The 15,651-nt window shown below is 37.0% G+C and overlaps 1 protein-coding gene across 1 annotated transcript in view; it reads right to left on the bottom strand.

Annotated features, from left to right (window-relative positions):
* Positions 1-1,886: 1,886 nt before the first annotated feature.
* The window catches only part of MEOX2 (mesenchyme homeobox 2), a 55,849-nt gene continuing 42,084 nt past the window's right edge, over positions 1,887-15,651 (bottom strand). The window contains exon 3 of the mRNA XM_085316372.1: positions 1,887-3,196. Coding sequence (XP_085172498.1) covers positions 2,972-3,196 — 225 coding nt within the window. The 3' untranslated portion in view covers positions 1,887-2,971. The remainder of the gene's footprint in view (positions 3,197-15,651) is intronic.

Genomic DNA, 15,651 nt, shown 5'->3' with positions numbered 1-15,651 from the left:
GATTTCAGCAAGACAGTTATGCTAAAACTTYAGCACAAAGTCGTAATGCATTGCTGCAGGTGACTGACACCACTGGCTTCCTTATGTTCACGTGTGAGTAACTGGGAGAACAGGATCAAACACCATGTGCCCTGGTGAGTCCAAGTTGCCCACTAACCCACAAACCACAGCTGAAGTGCAGGGAGGTCACTGTTGGGACTGGARTATGAGTTAGCTGAAGTTTGAAAGAAGTAGATCTGTACTTTYGTGGTGCTATGCCTGTAAGTAAATCCCTTCAAGACCGTGGTAGGAAGCTCACCCTGCTTAGACTTACCGGTGTGATCAGTGTGCAAAGTGGGGTCTCTGCACTATATTGCATTGTGTTGAAAGCCACCAGCGGTCTTTAAGCAATCTGAGAGGTTACTACATCCAGTTTGTCCCTTATAATCAGCTTCAAAGTCTGAACTGCTTTTCAAATGTGGAAGATGACCAGTTTTGTTAGGCCTCTTTTTTTTCTGTGAAATAAATTACATAATTTGGTCGTAATTGCATAATTTAGTCGGAATRCCCCTAGTGCTGTAAATCTATTTGCATGTTTCTCTCCTATCTAACTTTATTTTGCATTTCAACAGATTCATTTAGAACAGAATTCTTCCTGGTAGGGAGATTATTATGGTTCACAGTCTGCCATCATTACTCATACTGGATGCTCCCTTACCCTGCAAGTATCCCAATCACATCACAGTGCTATTCACAGAATAATACACCCCTCAAAATGCTTTCAGCTAGGAAGCTRACGCATTTCAGGTAATTTAAATACAATGTTTCCATTTTTTCTGTAAAATGTCATCTCAAGCTTGTAACATTTTTAGTTTGAGTCTTAGACTTTGTATGACAGATAGCAAGAAATAGTTTTGCTAGTAATGTGGAGAGAAAAGATTATTATTTTTCAAATACTCTATTTGCTAAAAATCCTTTTCAGGTTTGCAGAACGAGTCACAGTAAATTTGATTAAAGTTTCCATTGTTTTGTCCTTTTATATTATCCCCATTACCACTCAAAAAAACCCTAAACCTTTCCTGTCCAGCCAGCAAATCAAAAATGTCAAATATTCCCAAACATCTGGTTTACTTCTCTTATCCTAAATGATTCTGAATGAAAAAGRCATTTGAAAGAGAACTAACAAGCGAAAACAAAACCTCTTAAATGCTAGATTCAATGAAATGCTCTGAACTCGCTCAGAGAAATGATTTACCCATGGTTTGGAGCTTTTAAGCTACAGTGATCATGGCAACAATTAATGTGCCAGAAAGAACAAACCTACAGTGCAAAGAAGGGTATCAGACTCAGAGGTCTTGAACACATTTAACAGTAARGATATCCCACTGCTCCGCATAACAAAGCTCAAGTGAATGCTCACAAACATTTACTACGACACTCGCATTTCATTTCACTCTTCATTTTACTCCTTCTATCACACTACACAGTCCAGTTAATTGTTATAATCTCCAAAGTTTTGGGGAAATTATTTTTTCTCCTGAACAGCTTTATTGAACAAARGCATGAGAATGTGAGCATGCATCTCTTTCCTGACATTTATTCCTTTTAATCCATTTCTACAAGGCAAAATGAAATATCCCTTGATATTTGCTCTAGGTCTGGAAAACAGAGTCTTGTTGGTTTTGGCTGAAGACATCATTAGCTGCTTGATGCTTTCTTCCTGCTAAAGGAAAGAGTTTCCCAAATGGATCAAGGTGGAAGGTTCATCCAAGATTAAAAGCCTAAATTTGAAACATAGCTTTGCACTGTCCAAAGACAGATGAAGTTCCAAAAAAACCCAAAGAAAGTAGAGCTTTTACAAAAACCGCTTTAATTTTCCTATGAAATCACTGTAGAGAGACCAGAAWTATTTAAAAAGGATTATTTATTAAACATTTTTCTTTACAAAGTACAATCAATGGTTTGCATTAAATTTTGGATTTTGGTGTTTGCCTGTATGTACACAAAAGCTTATAACAGAAAATGTGTCTTGATTTTACACTTGGGACACAATACTGAATTACCTTCATATTCTGATTTCTACCAATATAAGCAGTTGATAGTAACTTTCAGCTTATCTGCTGGTTCTAAAACTGAAGATGAAGGGACAACATTTCTGCAGAGTATCAGTTTTTATCAACGTACTCAAAAGATGACAAAGTAGGAATGARTAATTTTGGGAGGGATTTTCCACTGAGGATGGGCAGAACATGAAATTCTTTCTGGCAGGTTACTGGACTATCCTTATGATCCTAAAAGTCATTCTTGCAGTTATAAGATAAGAAGAATTGAGGAGCTAGGTAAGTTTAATAATACCCTATTAGCAGCAGTTGATAGTAAATGCAACATAACGTTTGTTTTGTCTGTCATACAAGGACGTGTCCTAGCAGACACTATTGTATTGTTCTCTACTTGAACAAAAGTATCTGCCCTTATTGTATGTCTTTGGAAAAACAAAACAAAAATAAAGAGACAGAAAGCCATTTATTGTCATGAGTGACTATTGCCATYGCTAATATGAATGCATTGCTAAAATTAGTGAAGACAGGAAAATGCTGTAACGTAAATATATACAGAGTTAAAATACATTTCTTATCCACTAGATAGTGATTTTGTGGCACTGTGGTTTTCAGAATATAACGTCTGTTGAGAGCAATGTAATTTCAGTGCAAGCTAAAGCAAAAATACCTGCCCGCTGTCATAAACATGACAAACAAATCTGGAATGTTCAAAGTAGGTTCATCTTCCACTTCTCCACTCTTGAGGCACCTTTAAGATATGGCACTTACTGTAAACCATCTACAAATCAAGAAAACAGACCCAATAAGCCTGAATTTTCYGTAACAACTTTAAAAATCACTGCCAGAGTCACTTGCATACGTAAACGATGCCCGTGTAAGGCTTGCCAGCAAAGCATCTTTCCTGAGAACGGAGCTGGGACACTCGTTGTGTATCATAAGTGTGCGTGCTCAGAGCTGTGATCGCTGTCGTGGCTGTCGTCGTTGGCTAGTGAGTCCCCCGTGTGCTGGAGACCAGCGGCCCCGATGCCGGAGAGCTCGGAGGGGAGCAGCGTGCCCTTTTTCACGTTCACCAGTTCCTTTTCCCGGGCTGCTGCCCCTTGCTGGCCCCCTTTTACCCGCTTCCACTTCATTCGTCTGTTCTGGAACCAAACTTTTACCTTCATTACAGAGAGACGAAACACAAAAATAAAGATAGGAGCRTTAAAGGTCAATAATGATCTTTGTAGCAGTAGAAAATCAGAATGCTTTTTATGCGTAGCACATTACTTTTCCATTTTTTGGGGAAAAAGTGCAGCTGGGCTTCCTTGCTGACACGGGGCGCGCGGATACCGGCCGCGGGCGAGGGAAGGGGTGCCCGCAATAACGCCTACAGCACACAGCACTGCTGCTGTGGCCTCTGCAGGAAGAGCTCGGGGCTCTTTCAAACGCATTAAAATGTCAACATACTCTGGAAAAAGTACGAATCGCTGTTCACAGCTAAAGAACCAGAAGCAGAATTGTAGCAGACAAGAACCTAYCTTTTGGGTAGTACAGAGTCCAGTGTGGCGATGCAGACCCACACTGTTGCCCCCCTTTCTTATAGTGCTTTTCTAAATACATTTCAAAGGATACCAATTACTTTGGAAGAGAACTTTTCATCGAAAAGCTCATGTTGCCCTTTGTTTCTGTAAACTGATGAGATTCAAGATAAGGACTTTGAAAGCTCTCTTTTTTTTTCTTGATAAAGCATCAGAACGAGGTTTTCTCACAATCAAAACTTATAATTTCACAAATATATTTAAAAGATCCTAGCTGACTGATTCTATTCCAGATCCTAGGTCTTATTCTACTTAGCCGTAGATCCTGGTCACATTTTTCAGATAAATAAATACTTCCATAACTGGAGGGCAAGGCATTTATGAATTTGCGTCAAAAACAGCAAATAATTTAAGACAAGAATGGAAAAGATTGAAAGATATCTTTTCATGGAATGAAAAAAAAAAAAAAAAAAAAAAAAAAAAAAAAAAAGCATCTACAGCTAAGGCATATGAAAACCCAAGATTTTACTTTGGCTGAAATTCATTTCCCCTCCTCTTCTTCTCTGTATGGAACTATATATATATATAAAAGAAAACCTAAATTATTTGCACAGTTCTAAAGTATCAGCACTGCAAACCACAAGGACCATTTTTGCAATAGCTAAAAGAAGAAAAAAATGTGCATAGCATCTGTCAAATGTATTTGATCAGATTCAAGGCTGATTTCAAATCAWTTTAAAATGTTGTCACTTAAATAGGATTTGTGAATGGGAAGAAGATTGTTATTTTTGATCCATTTAGAGTTACTGTTGCGTAAGAAACCCCCTATATATGCTTTTGCACATCTCTAAATAGGAATGCTTTACAGAAAAATAAATAGCTGCAATTTTTCTCTCACAAACAAAGCAAGAAAGCTTGCGAAGATGTTGTATCCTCTGCTGTGTTTAGCTGAATGTGTTGCAGAGTTTTAAAAGAAACAGCAAGGAAAAGTCACAGCAGGACATATTGTTGTACAACATGAGTAATAGAGCCACAAAAATGCTGTTTTGCTAAATCTGTCTTAAACATCCAGGAAATATTGCAGTGTTTAATCTTTACTATCACTTTGAATTTTACAGTAAAATTTTACTACAACTGAATTGATAGTTAACATCACAATTTGTACGTACGTATGTGGGAAAGAAGAGAAGTATATTTATTTTTTTAATTCACCATGTTCCTGTTAGAGCCAAAGTGAGCTGTTACAGCCAATCACTTGGGAAAAGAGCAAAACGATTCCAGGTTAGTTAAAAGAGCCTCAAAGCACAGCACATCCTTTCCTCTCCTCTCCTCATCAGAGCCAAAGAATCTGGCTTGTAAAGCAAAATGAGTGTAAAGGGGAAGGTATTTATTACTGGCTGCTGTGATGTTGGGAATTATCATACTTAGGTCATATATCAGAGGTGGCCATGGAAACAGTGTCTTCAAAAGGGCACGGCGCTACTATAGCATTGGCAGTGCTCTGGTGGAAGTTACAGATGTCATTTTGTTTATTTTTGTTTTTTAAGACAGTGAAGTTTCTCTTGTAAAAGACACTACTGTCCTGGTGCCAAACAGTGTAGTAAAAGCAGGGTGAATCAAAATGCAGTCATAATCTAAAGATCAAAAAGTGATAGACTTTGGATTCAACCAAGTACCTCAGAATACTGAACTCTATTCTATCAACAAGAGAGGAGAGGATGGGAGTGACAATTAGAAGATCTAAGCAGTTTTCAGTGTATTGTTACATCCATGAACGTTCCAGGAATATGTCACAGCTCTGAAAACCTAAAACAAAATAATAAAGTATGCAAAAAGTGATTTAAAGAAAAATGACAGTGTTGTATTTGAAGCAAAAATTTCATTGCATGGCCTGGATTCAACCTACTCTGGCTTACTGGAATCTCCTCTATGAACTAGAGAGGTCCTAGCAAACCTCCTTTCAAATTCATCCATTTCTTTTTTGGCTGCTTCAGAAACTAAAGGTAATGCTCCTGAAGGCACYGTCAGGAACTGCTCTGGTTGGGACAGAGGTGGGTAGTTTACTGCCTGGCTCATGACGCAGGTGTTCCTTTCTGTCCTCCTCCTCTCACAGATGGAGCCAAACTGTTGGATTTACTAGCCTAGATAACTTTTTGACTGTTTCCTAATCCTGTATAAAGAATGAGTCTTTGTTTTGAAATTTTCTTTTTCTGTTGCTTTCTGAAGTGCAGATCACTTGACAAAATGCAGCCTCTTTCCTTGAGCTGCAAAACCAGGAGAACTGAGTGGCATCAGCTTCCAGGTAGGGAGTTAGACAAGTTCCAGCCTGGGGGCTGCCTTTGAATTCAGATCCACTACCGTCACATTAGCTCACCTGACGATGCCCTGAAACACCTCCCCTAGGGATGTCTCCAGGTCTGTATGCATATATCATCTGAGATAAATCAGCTATAGGGAGGTGATTTCCCTTTGCAAGAATGAGAGCAAGATGAATTTCTAAATTCCACAGTGGATTCAGCAAGCACTGCTACATCTGCACATGAGCCACTGTCTGGGAAACACGGCCGTCAGGGAAGGCAGGGCTAAGAGGATGCCAAGTATCTTTGCTTGTGCTCTCTTGAGTGTAGCATGAAGAAAGTAACTCTGCTGCTCCCAAGGGAAAATATACACTAATTAGTTCCATGGACTGGCATATAGCCCATCAGGCTGCTTGTAAAAGACAGACTAGTAGCTATCTTAAAAAGAAAAATAGGGAGAATAAATTATTTTTAAAATTAAATAATGACTTCAAGTAATTTGCATTGGATTGATTCAAAAAATAGCAAATAGGAAATTTCTTTATTTGGTATATCAAAGATTATTTCAAAAAAAATGGAAAAAAATATAGTGAAGTTTATTATTAAAAATATTGTGCATTTGTTTCRATATTATTTGCWGCATTAATGTAGTGAAATCCACTTTTAGCCTGATCCAAAGTACATTAATGTCAGTGTGAGTTTTTCCACTGAGTTCAGTGGCTCCTGATGAAGCCTTTAAAGCTCATATGCTAATAATATAAGAAAGGTCCTTCACTTGTTATTTCCTCCAGAGATCAAATTCAGATATCTGAAATCTGAACCTCCTCCACAGTTCAAGAGTCAATAATTGGTGGGGGTAGTAGTTACTGATATGTGATCCATCAATATTTTAGTTACGAGAAGGAARTGAAAAAAACTGTATGAAGTACTTCAGAACAATGATTTACAGGGATTCATGGAAAACTGCTTTTCAAATGAACAGCTAATTTGAAATCATTATAGGTGCATCACCAAACATGCAGTATGTATTGAGAAAGGAACAGACASAGTAAGAATGAGCAGGAAAAAATGAAAGAAACAGCAAGAACAAGTGAGACCTAGAGCAAGACTGAAGCAGGAAAAAGAGAGAGAGCAAAAGATCAAAAGACAGAGAGAAAGTGAAAGAGAAAAATAAAGAGAAGAAAAGAAGAAGAAAGAAAAAGAAAGAAAAAGAAAGAAGGAATGAAAGAAAGTCAAGAAAGAAAGAAAGATCCTTACTGGAATGAAAAAAATCTCAAAATTTTCCCCAGTGAGAATTAGTTTGCTCCATTTTCAACTTTTGCAGAAACTACATTCTTTAAAAGTAGTTAAAGATCTACTATGAGAAACAAAATATTACAGGTTTTCTGAACATTTTATGCTGTTTTTTCAAGCCTAAGTCAGCTCCAGCACAAGTTGGGAGTGTTCACTGTCTCTCCAAGAATTAGAACTTGATTGCCTATTATTATTAAAACGCGCTTCCTCTTCTCCACCCTCTATCTAGCCCAACTTAACTGTATAGAGCAAGCATGTGTATGTACGGAAAGCAAAGGAAGTGGAGGGAAATGAACTATATTAAAGGCTATGGTAGCATCAACAGCTGTTTCTAAATCGGCACTTATGAGCCAGTCTATTAAGCACATCTGCTTACTGGCACGAAAGCRCAGCTTCTTTTCCCTTAGTCAACAAGTTGTTTAGCATTTGCATCTCCACATCTGATGATTAGGCTGTTACTTAAGATAGCAGTAAAYGATTTCACATTGCACATCTTCTGATGCACAAGATAAATGTTTTGTTGAGATCAATTTATTTTAAGGAGTCCTCTGTTGGAATCACTGGATGAGGGTCAAAACAAGGGGGTTGACATTCTTAATAACAGTGTCTACATTACTGAAGTAATCWATATATATATATATGATAGTAGGCCAGAGGGCTACATTAAGTGCTGTCTTCCACCCATACCCTCAGTATTACTTCACAACGTGGACATCAGCATGTCATTTTGGTTACAGAAGAACAAATTGCTTAGAAGTCTAATATAACATTGCTACTTCAGCAGAGCACTTCGGTTACATTAGCTTTAAGAATGGTTAACTTCTCTCGTGCTCTCTCAAATGTAGATCCTTCCTCATAACCTGCTTGAAGTGGGATTTCAGTGTTTTGTACTTACAGAGAAAAGTCAACTAGATAATTTCTATAATTAAAGGTTATTCCTTAAAAAARTAATTTTCATCTAAAAAATGAACTGAGTTAAAACTGTACAACTACCTTAACTGCATTCTGCCTGTCATTTTTTTTWAAGTAAACAGACATTTCTCCTTGAAGCAGCTCTCTCCTCAAATGAAGTACTTTTTCTTAATATCAGCGTTTTCTATTCCAGATTTTAGTGGGCCATGACTCCCAAACAAGGTTAAAGTTTAAGGCTTGATATTTCACAAATCTTAAAAATCAGAAATAAGAGTGCTGTACCACTCAAGACAGAGTTATTTTTCTGTAAGAAATGCATAGTTCTAGGAATAAGTCTTTTAAGTCAGCATGCCAAATTTCATGAGTTTTATCACATCTCAGTGATGTAGCACAAAGCCCAAATCAACAAGTTTTTCAAGCATTATGCCAGTCATTGCCCATTTTCTTTACTTATTTTTTAATGTATCAATTTATTTTACTCCAATAAACATGTTTACTCCATGTAAATATATGTATAACAAAAATAAGTCTGATTTTTCAGAATTAAAAAAAAAAAATAGAAAGCTTTCCTTCTGGACTTTATTTAGCTCTGAAACAAATCCAGTAAGTACATATATGCTGCCAAGTTTTAAAGACAGCCAAACTTCTGAACTTACAGAAATCACTGGTGTTATACAGATGAAACTTACCTTTTTCACAGATATAGAGGAAATATTTTCATGGCTTATGCAATGAATTTAAAAAAGAAAATAGGAATGAAAAAACAGGAAAGCTTCTTCTTGTGCTCTAGTCTATGAATAGATAAAAGGGTTGAAAGAATCAAATCTGTTAGTTTCAAATATTTACAGAAATGGTAGTTCGAATTATCAGTTAATTTCACTAATTATAACTAACTCAAAATTTTAAATAATTCTGCTAGTTTTCATCCATTTATAGGAGAGAAACAATGTACCTAGAAAAGTTAAAATACTCATATTCAATTAAGCTTATTTTTCTTGCTTGTATGATTTAATAGAATTTCGATCTCCAATCCAAAAGAAACCTCTTAAAAATCTTAGATACATTTAAAACTTAAAACCAGTTTGAATAAACATGTCTGAATAGTAAATGTCGTCTTAGTTATTACAAATAGTAACAAAATATAGCAGTAGGCAAAAATTAACTTTTCTTCAGAAATTAACTAGTGGTAAGCGGTACCTTGCGAATAAACTTGCTTAGATCACCTGCTCACTGCTTTAAAGCAATCTGGCCCGTGTTACATTACAGGATTTTGCAGCGAACGCACACAAGTGCTTTGGAGCAGCTGTTGAGAAAAASGGGAGGTTTTGGCAGGTGCACAAAGGACAGCTGGAACTTTTGGCACCCAGGAAGGTGTAGGAGGGCGTCCTGGTTTTCTGTTACATATAAGTCAGTTGAGGTTTGGGTCCTCCTTAGGTGATACATTCTCCTTTCTACCTCCCACGTTTCAACAGGGATGGAATAGACATTATATTTCAGGGGAGGGCAGTGACTAGAGCAACTTGTTCCCATTTCAGAAGTCTTTGACAACAACCAATTTACCTCCCTCTACTCCATCCAAAAAAAGCCATCTTCTCCACCCGTGAAACAGTTAACTCTTTCCTACTCTGAACCTYCTTAATTAGGCTTCAGAGTTAACATAACACAGTTAACAGAACAGGACACACTGTTTCAGGTTATATCCTCTTACAGAAAACACAGAACTGGTTTGTTGTATATAATCTAAAAGAGTATTTTTTATAGAATCAGTCTCTGGTTTTTGTAAAGAGCAAAGAGAGGCAGGGTGTAGGACTCCCTCTACCTTATTCTCCCATAGGGTTTATTTTTTGGATCTATCTCCATCTAAATCCTTTGCATATACACCCAAATCTACAAAACAGACAKATGAGTTGGAAATCAATTTGTGGGGAAGATTTGCTCCTGCTAACCTTTACCACTGCTTTGCTTAGGCACAAATTACTCATGTGTATAGCATTTTACTCTATGGTAAAACTTCTAACTTGTACCACTCTGCACCCATTTTGCTCAGGTCAAACGCATGTGAAAGTTAAACGGCACTAGGTAATCAGGACTGTTTTTGCCTGAGTGTGCTGACACTTTTCTCTACTAATACTTTAGTGTAAAGGAAGTTAAATGTCAAGAAGCAGGACTAAGCAGAAAACAACCTCTGACTACTGGTCCATGACTATCCTCCRGGGCTCTACAGTTGGGGCAGCCACCTCCCAGGCCAAGAGAGAAGCACCCTCACTTGTATTCACTTAAACTAGTTCCACAGTTCAAATCTAGAGGGATTTCTGCCTTCCAGAATAAGCCAATCTTGAGACTTTTGATGRTAACCTAGCCACAAAATCAACATCCAGTCTTAGAGCTAGCAAGCTTCTGGGAGCTGCATATATTTTCAAGTGGGCCTGCCATGAAGAGAAGGAACTAGTGAAATCAGAAGAAGATTCTACAACTTTCAATACCTTGCATAAAAAAATCCATCTTTGTTTTATAGCTATCCCCCAGGTCCACTTGTAAGTGTCCAATAAGCTTTGTTTCTTACTGATTTTTCCTCCTTTTTAAAGTGACCGTAAACCTAAAAAGCCCCTATCTCCTTTAAACAGAACCAGTTAAGTCTTGTGTGTAAGAAAGGGTAGGGGTGGGGGGCAGCAGAGCCCTTCTGACTTTGTGGGAGCAGCCATGTGAGCTGCTAACACTTCTGTCTACGTTGCATATGCTGCTTGGCCCAGAGAGAGGTTTCTTCCCACTCAGGATCCCCTGGGGTTTCTCTGCAGGTGCAGGGTCCACTCACATCGAGCAGCTTGAGGCCCTTGGATCTTTGCACATGGGATTGCTCGTTTGAATTCAGTAAATACCACAGAAGTAAATAAGTTGTTTGAAGTTCTGCCATGTACCTTTTTTCAAGAAATATCACACAACTCAAAATTATGCATGAGTTATAATTAAGTTTGCCAGGAGCATTCTTTCCTAAGAAAGAACAAACTGAGTTAGTATAGTAATTCTTATCACTAGTATTTACATTTCTCAAGACAAACATAAAAGTATTATTGAGTTTTATTTCAAGAGTGTTACTCTAAATAGAGCAAACAATCCAAAGAATTTCAAGCCACACAGGCCTATTATTATAGCATGTATAGAGAGCGTTCAATACATGAAAGCTTGGAATAAGCAGCTGCCCTTCAGACAAGATGTGACAGTACAATAAATCAGATGGATATGGTCAACTAYGTCATATCTTTGACTTTGCTTGAAAGTACACTGGCGAATAATTTTGCCATCTAACCTTAGAAATTTAGCTTTCCAATTTGGGAAACTAGTCATACTGTGTGATTTATGGAGAGGTAGGGCTCTTCCAGAGGTGACTCAGAACAAGAGGCTAATTGAGGAGTTTTGAACTAACCCCTGGTGAAGCCCTTCTCACCCCACAGACTTTTATGGATTGAAATTCAGTGTCTAAAAATGGCAGTGATTATGGTCCCCACAAACTCTGTGATGCTGAGAAGAATTTTAAGCAAGTCACTTGTGACCCAGGATTGAAGTATCCTTTGTCTGGGGGAGACTTTTGTTATGGAAACCTTCTTTTATTATTTGTATAGTCACACTAGCAAAATGCTCTGAGGTGGGTAATGGCTCCATTGCCCTAGGTAGTATAGTAGCATTGCTCAAAAGAATTGAAATAATAAAGCTGTCTGCTTTTCTTGCTGGTAAAAAGTACTTCTTTTGTCACTTTTCCCATGTTGGGAACCACTGGTACCATATATATGGAAGCTACACACAAATGCAACAGCACTCTTCATTTTGAAAAATTTTTGGTTTTGTCTACCAAAAGCAATGATTTCAGGCATTTCATAAACAATTGGTGGCTTCTGGGAGGGTACTGGAAATTAAAGTTACCAAGAAATAAACCCTCTCATTGCCATCAGCAGAATTTAATCTGACTAGGTGGGATTTTCCGTTTATGTTGGCAGACAGGAGCATTACGTATTTGAACTGTTTATTCCGGTAACCTTAGCTAGCCTGCAGAACTGCAACATTGCTCTYTTGATTAGCTCCAAGCAAAAAGATCTTGTGAGGTGGAAAGATCTCCTACTCTTTCTATCTTTGGCAGGACCGATTCCATAAAAATGTCCATTTTGCCACGCCTCTGATACCCCACTGCAGCTGCTTCCTCTCCTCATCCCACGGCGAGATATTAAAAAGTTTGGATGGAACCTTCTCCAAGTTTATCTGGATGGACAAAAAAGCCAAGAATGCGCTTGTCAAGGTTACAAATATCTAGGGAGCTAGGAGAGTTTTTAGTCTAACCRGCTCTTCAAAATAGCATCGAGGCCTGCCAGCTGAAAATTATTAACTGCTGGCTGAGCAGGGATTGTGAGTGCATTCTATAGGAGATGGAGCAGGAATTATATATACCTATACCACTGGAATTCTTACAATACCATAATAGAGCCATCCTACCACCAGATGTGCTTATAATGCTCTTAAAGTGCACTCTTAATATCTAGGCATTTGAGGCACTTATTTCATTTCATTCAGTTTTGTAACTCAGATTTCCTTTTTAGGGAGTGATAGGATTAATTCCTTCCCCTGATCCATATGTTGTGATTTTTCATTACTATTTTCGTGAAAATGGCCTTCCATGAGGCATTTATGTTTGAATTGATCTTGTAAGTTGTTTCAAAAGTCAATTGGAGTCTTACTTTGATGATTGTAGAAAACTTTAATACCCTTATATGGCTTTTAAATATGGTCAGACATATGTTTTTTCTACAGCTTGTTTAAATGCCAGAAAGGTAATTATGAAGTGTTAGTTGGTCAGTGCCTCTTTTAAGCTGCAGCGTATGGTTGAAATTATCACTACAGTCAAGAGGAAGATAGAGCTTTCTTAAGATAATAGGCTCCATGATTTATCTCACATCTTGGGAAATAATTGAAAGTAGTAACTTTAGGATGACCTAACAATACTTTCCCCTGCTTATTTTTTGCTCCACTGCCTTCTGAGTACAATGATGCTTGCCATTAAAAAAAAAAAAAAAAAAAAAAACAGTAAAACTTAATATATTAAACAATTAATTCAATTCATAAACAATTAGAGCTGCTCTCAAACACTGTTTCTGAGAGGATACATTTAGTTCATCTGACACCAACTGCTGTTTTTTCTCATTGTACAGTTTGAAGCAAATTTCAGTTCTCTATGTGCAAATTGAATGGTTTCATGAGAGATTAAGAGAGTTTCCAACATAAATAGGTCTACAGCCTGTGATGAGATGGACATTATAACTTGTCTGTTCACTTAATTCAAACAAAGGAACTACAGCCTATTTTCTGCAATGCAGTAGAGRAAAAAGAAATTTAGAGAAGGCACAGTTTTCTTTCATATATTTAAGATAGCTAATACATACGATCTCCTCAGTTGGGAGAGACAGTAAAAGTAATAAATAAGAGTAGCATGTAAATAAATAGATATTGATATACCACTCAAGAGTAGTCAYTCATTCTGCTAACGATGAAAGGACAGGTCCTGCATATACGCTCAGGTGCTTTACTGAAAAGACGAAGATTAATCTCACGCCAGGGTTATCCTGCAGTAGTCTTTTAAAGTCACTAAAGTAATACTGATGTAAAATAAGTATGAAAGAAGGTTTAAACTCTTCAATTTACYGCTTTCAGTTTTTGAAGACTGCCATATGTTGTGAAAATAAAGATCCCAATTCCATGCCTCTTTACACCATTTTTCCATCAAAACAATTTATCTGATTTCAGAAAGAGACATTTCTAATTAACAGCATTGGAAGTGACATCACTGTTTGGCTCAGTGTGGTTTGGAAAAGTGTAAAATACATCCAGATTTTCCTCTGAATCCTTCTTGTTTTAGATCAAAGGACAATTTTTATGCTGTCAATAAATTCTTTTTTTTTTTTTTTTTTTTTTCCTCAGACCATTTTACAGTGGCAAGATACAGAATTGGACACTACCAAGCTAAAAAGCTTAGAGCTTTCCATTTCTAAGTAAGGTTGGATTTTTGCAGGAAGGAAGGCAGGAAGGAAGGAAGGAAGGAAGGAAGGAAGGGAGTTATCTCTAGCTGCTCAGTCGTTACTCTGTGATAATCTGGAGAAGCAGAAAAGAATCAGATTAGATAATTAGATAGACTAATTATAATTCTATAAAAATTATCACAATGATCAGCGTAATGCATGGAACTGACATTATGTGACAGCTAGAAAACAGTGAGTATTCCCATGACTTAAACAAATTCTCTGCACTTGTGTAGCACAGGCTGACTTCTTTCCTCCAGAGACACCCATCTGAGCATTTTTCTGTTCCTTCTCAGTGTGCTAATGTTTTTTATTTAATTATTTCCTTTAGAATATTGAACTCTCTCTTCATTTAGTTGTACTACTCCATCTGGTCTATAAAGAAGAGAATTAAGAATTTATCAGGGAGAAAGTTAAATACAAGACCAAATTCACCATTGCTGAAAACAGGGATGTGTTTTCTGCAGTCAGCTGAGTGATACCTGACAGATTTGCACAGTGGATTGTTATTTAAAATTTATTCCTTGTTGCTTGTTTCTACAGAGTCCTTCCCCTTGTCACTGAGATAAGAATTCATTCCACCTCCCTTTAACTATCACTAGCCAATTGTCTAGGCTTACTTTAGTCAGCGGGGGGAATGGAAGAGAAAAAGGCAAGATTAAATCAACATTCCCCATTCCACRTTATAATATTTTTCCCCACCAGCTTGATACAAGATGGTGTGCTTTAGAAATATAGCAAAAATATTTAAGTAACCGAAAGTAACTCCAGTAGAATCTGGTAGCATCTTCCTTTCAAACAAGAAATTACTGGCTGCTACTTGACAAGCTGGAAGGGAAAGCTATTCTCCAGAAATCCTCAAAGAAAATGCTGTTTCATTTACTTGTAAGAGTGAATGTGTGTGCATGTGTATAACAAAGGCATGATTTTAATTGATTTGTCTGCTTATAGAAGATGTTAATGAAGTTCAAAACAATTGATCCGATAGCTTGTAATATCTACAGTTTAGAAATTATGCTGCTATGCTTGTCATCAAACCTGGTCATCAGATTTTCATTTTCATATGTAGCATTTCTCATATTCACCAAATATTATTATAGTTTGACTCATATAGTGATTTGATGATCATGCACATACATACATATTGGTATCTCTATTCAACATGCTATTTTGATTCCTTGTCATCTCATCTTTATAATCCATATGTCATCATCCTACTGACTGTATCTAAAATAATCCTTCTAATAGTGATTCCTGAGGAATGGATGACTATCAGYTGGCGAAGGCTTTCAATTTTAATGATGAAATTGTAGTTAATATTTCATAGGACTTGGTGTAATTTGGGTCCAATATTCTAAATTTCTTGACTAAAATACATTTAAAAATACATATGATGTTGGTGTAATTACTATTTGACATGTGACTTGACCATCCTTTTAGTGTGTGGGGATGAGATCCTGAAATACTTCAGTACATGCTTAGTACATAAATAATTCATTAGAAATCAATGTGACAACAYGCATAATGAAACTTGAGC

Source organism: Rhea americana, unplaced genomic scaffold (assembly GCF_003343005.1).
Source record: "Rhea americana isolate MKP2758 unplaced genomic scaffold, rheAme1 scaffold_112, whole genome shotgun sequence".
In the NCBI taxonomy this organism is placed as follows: domain Eukaryota; kingdom Metazoa; phylum Chordata; class Aves; order Rheiformes; family Rheidae; genus Rhea; species Rhea americana.
The sequence above is the reverse complement of the archived record's forward strand: the minus strand, read 5'-3'. Positions and strand labels throughout refer to the sequence as shown.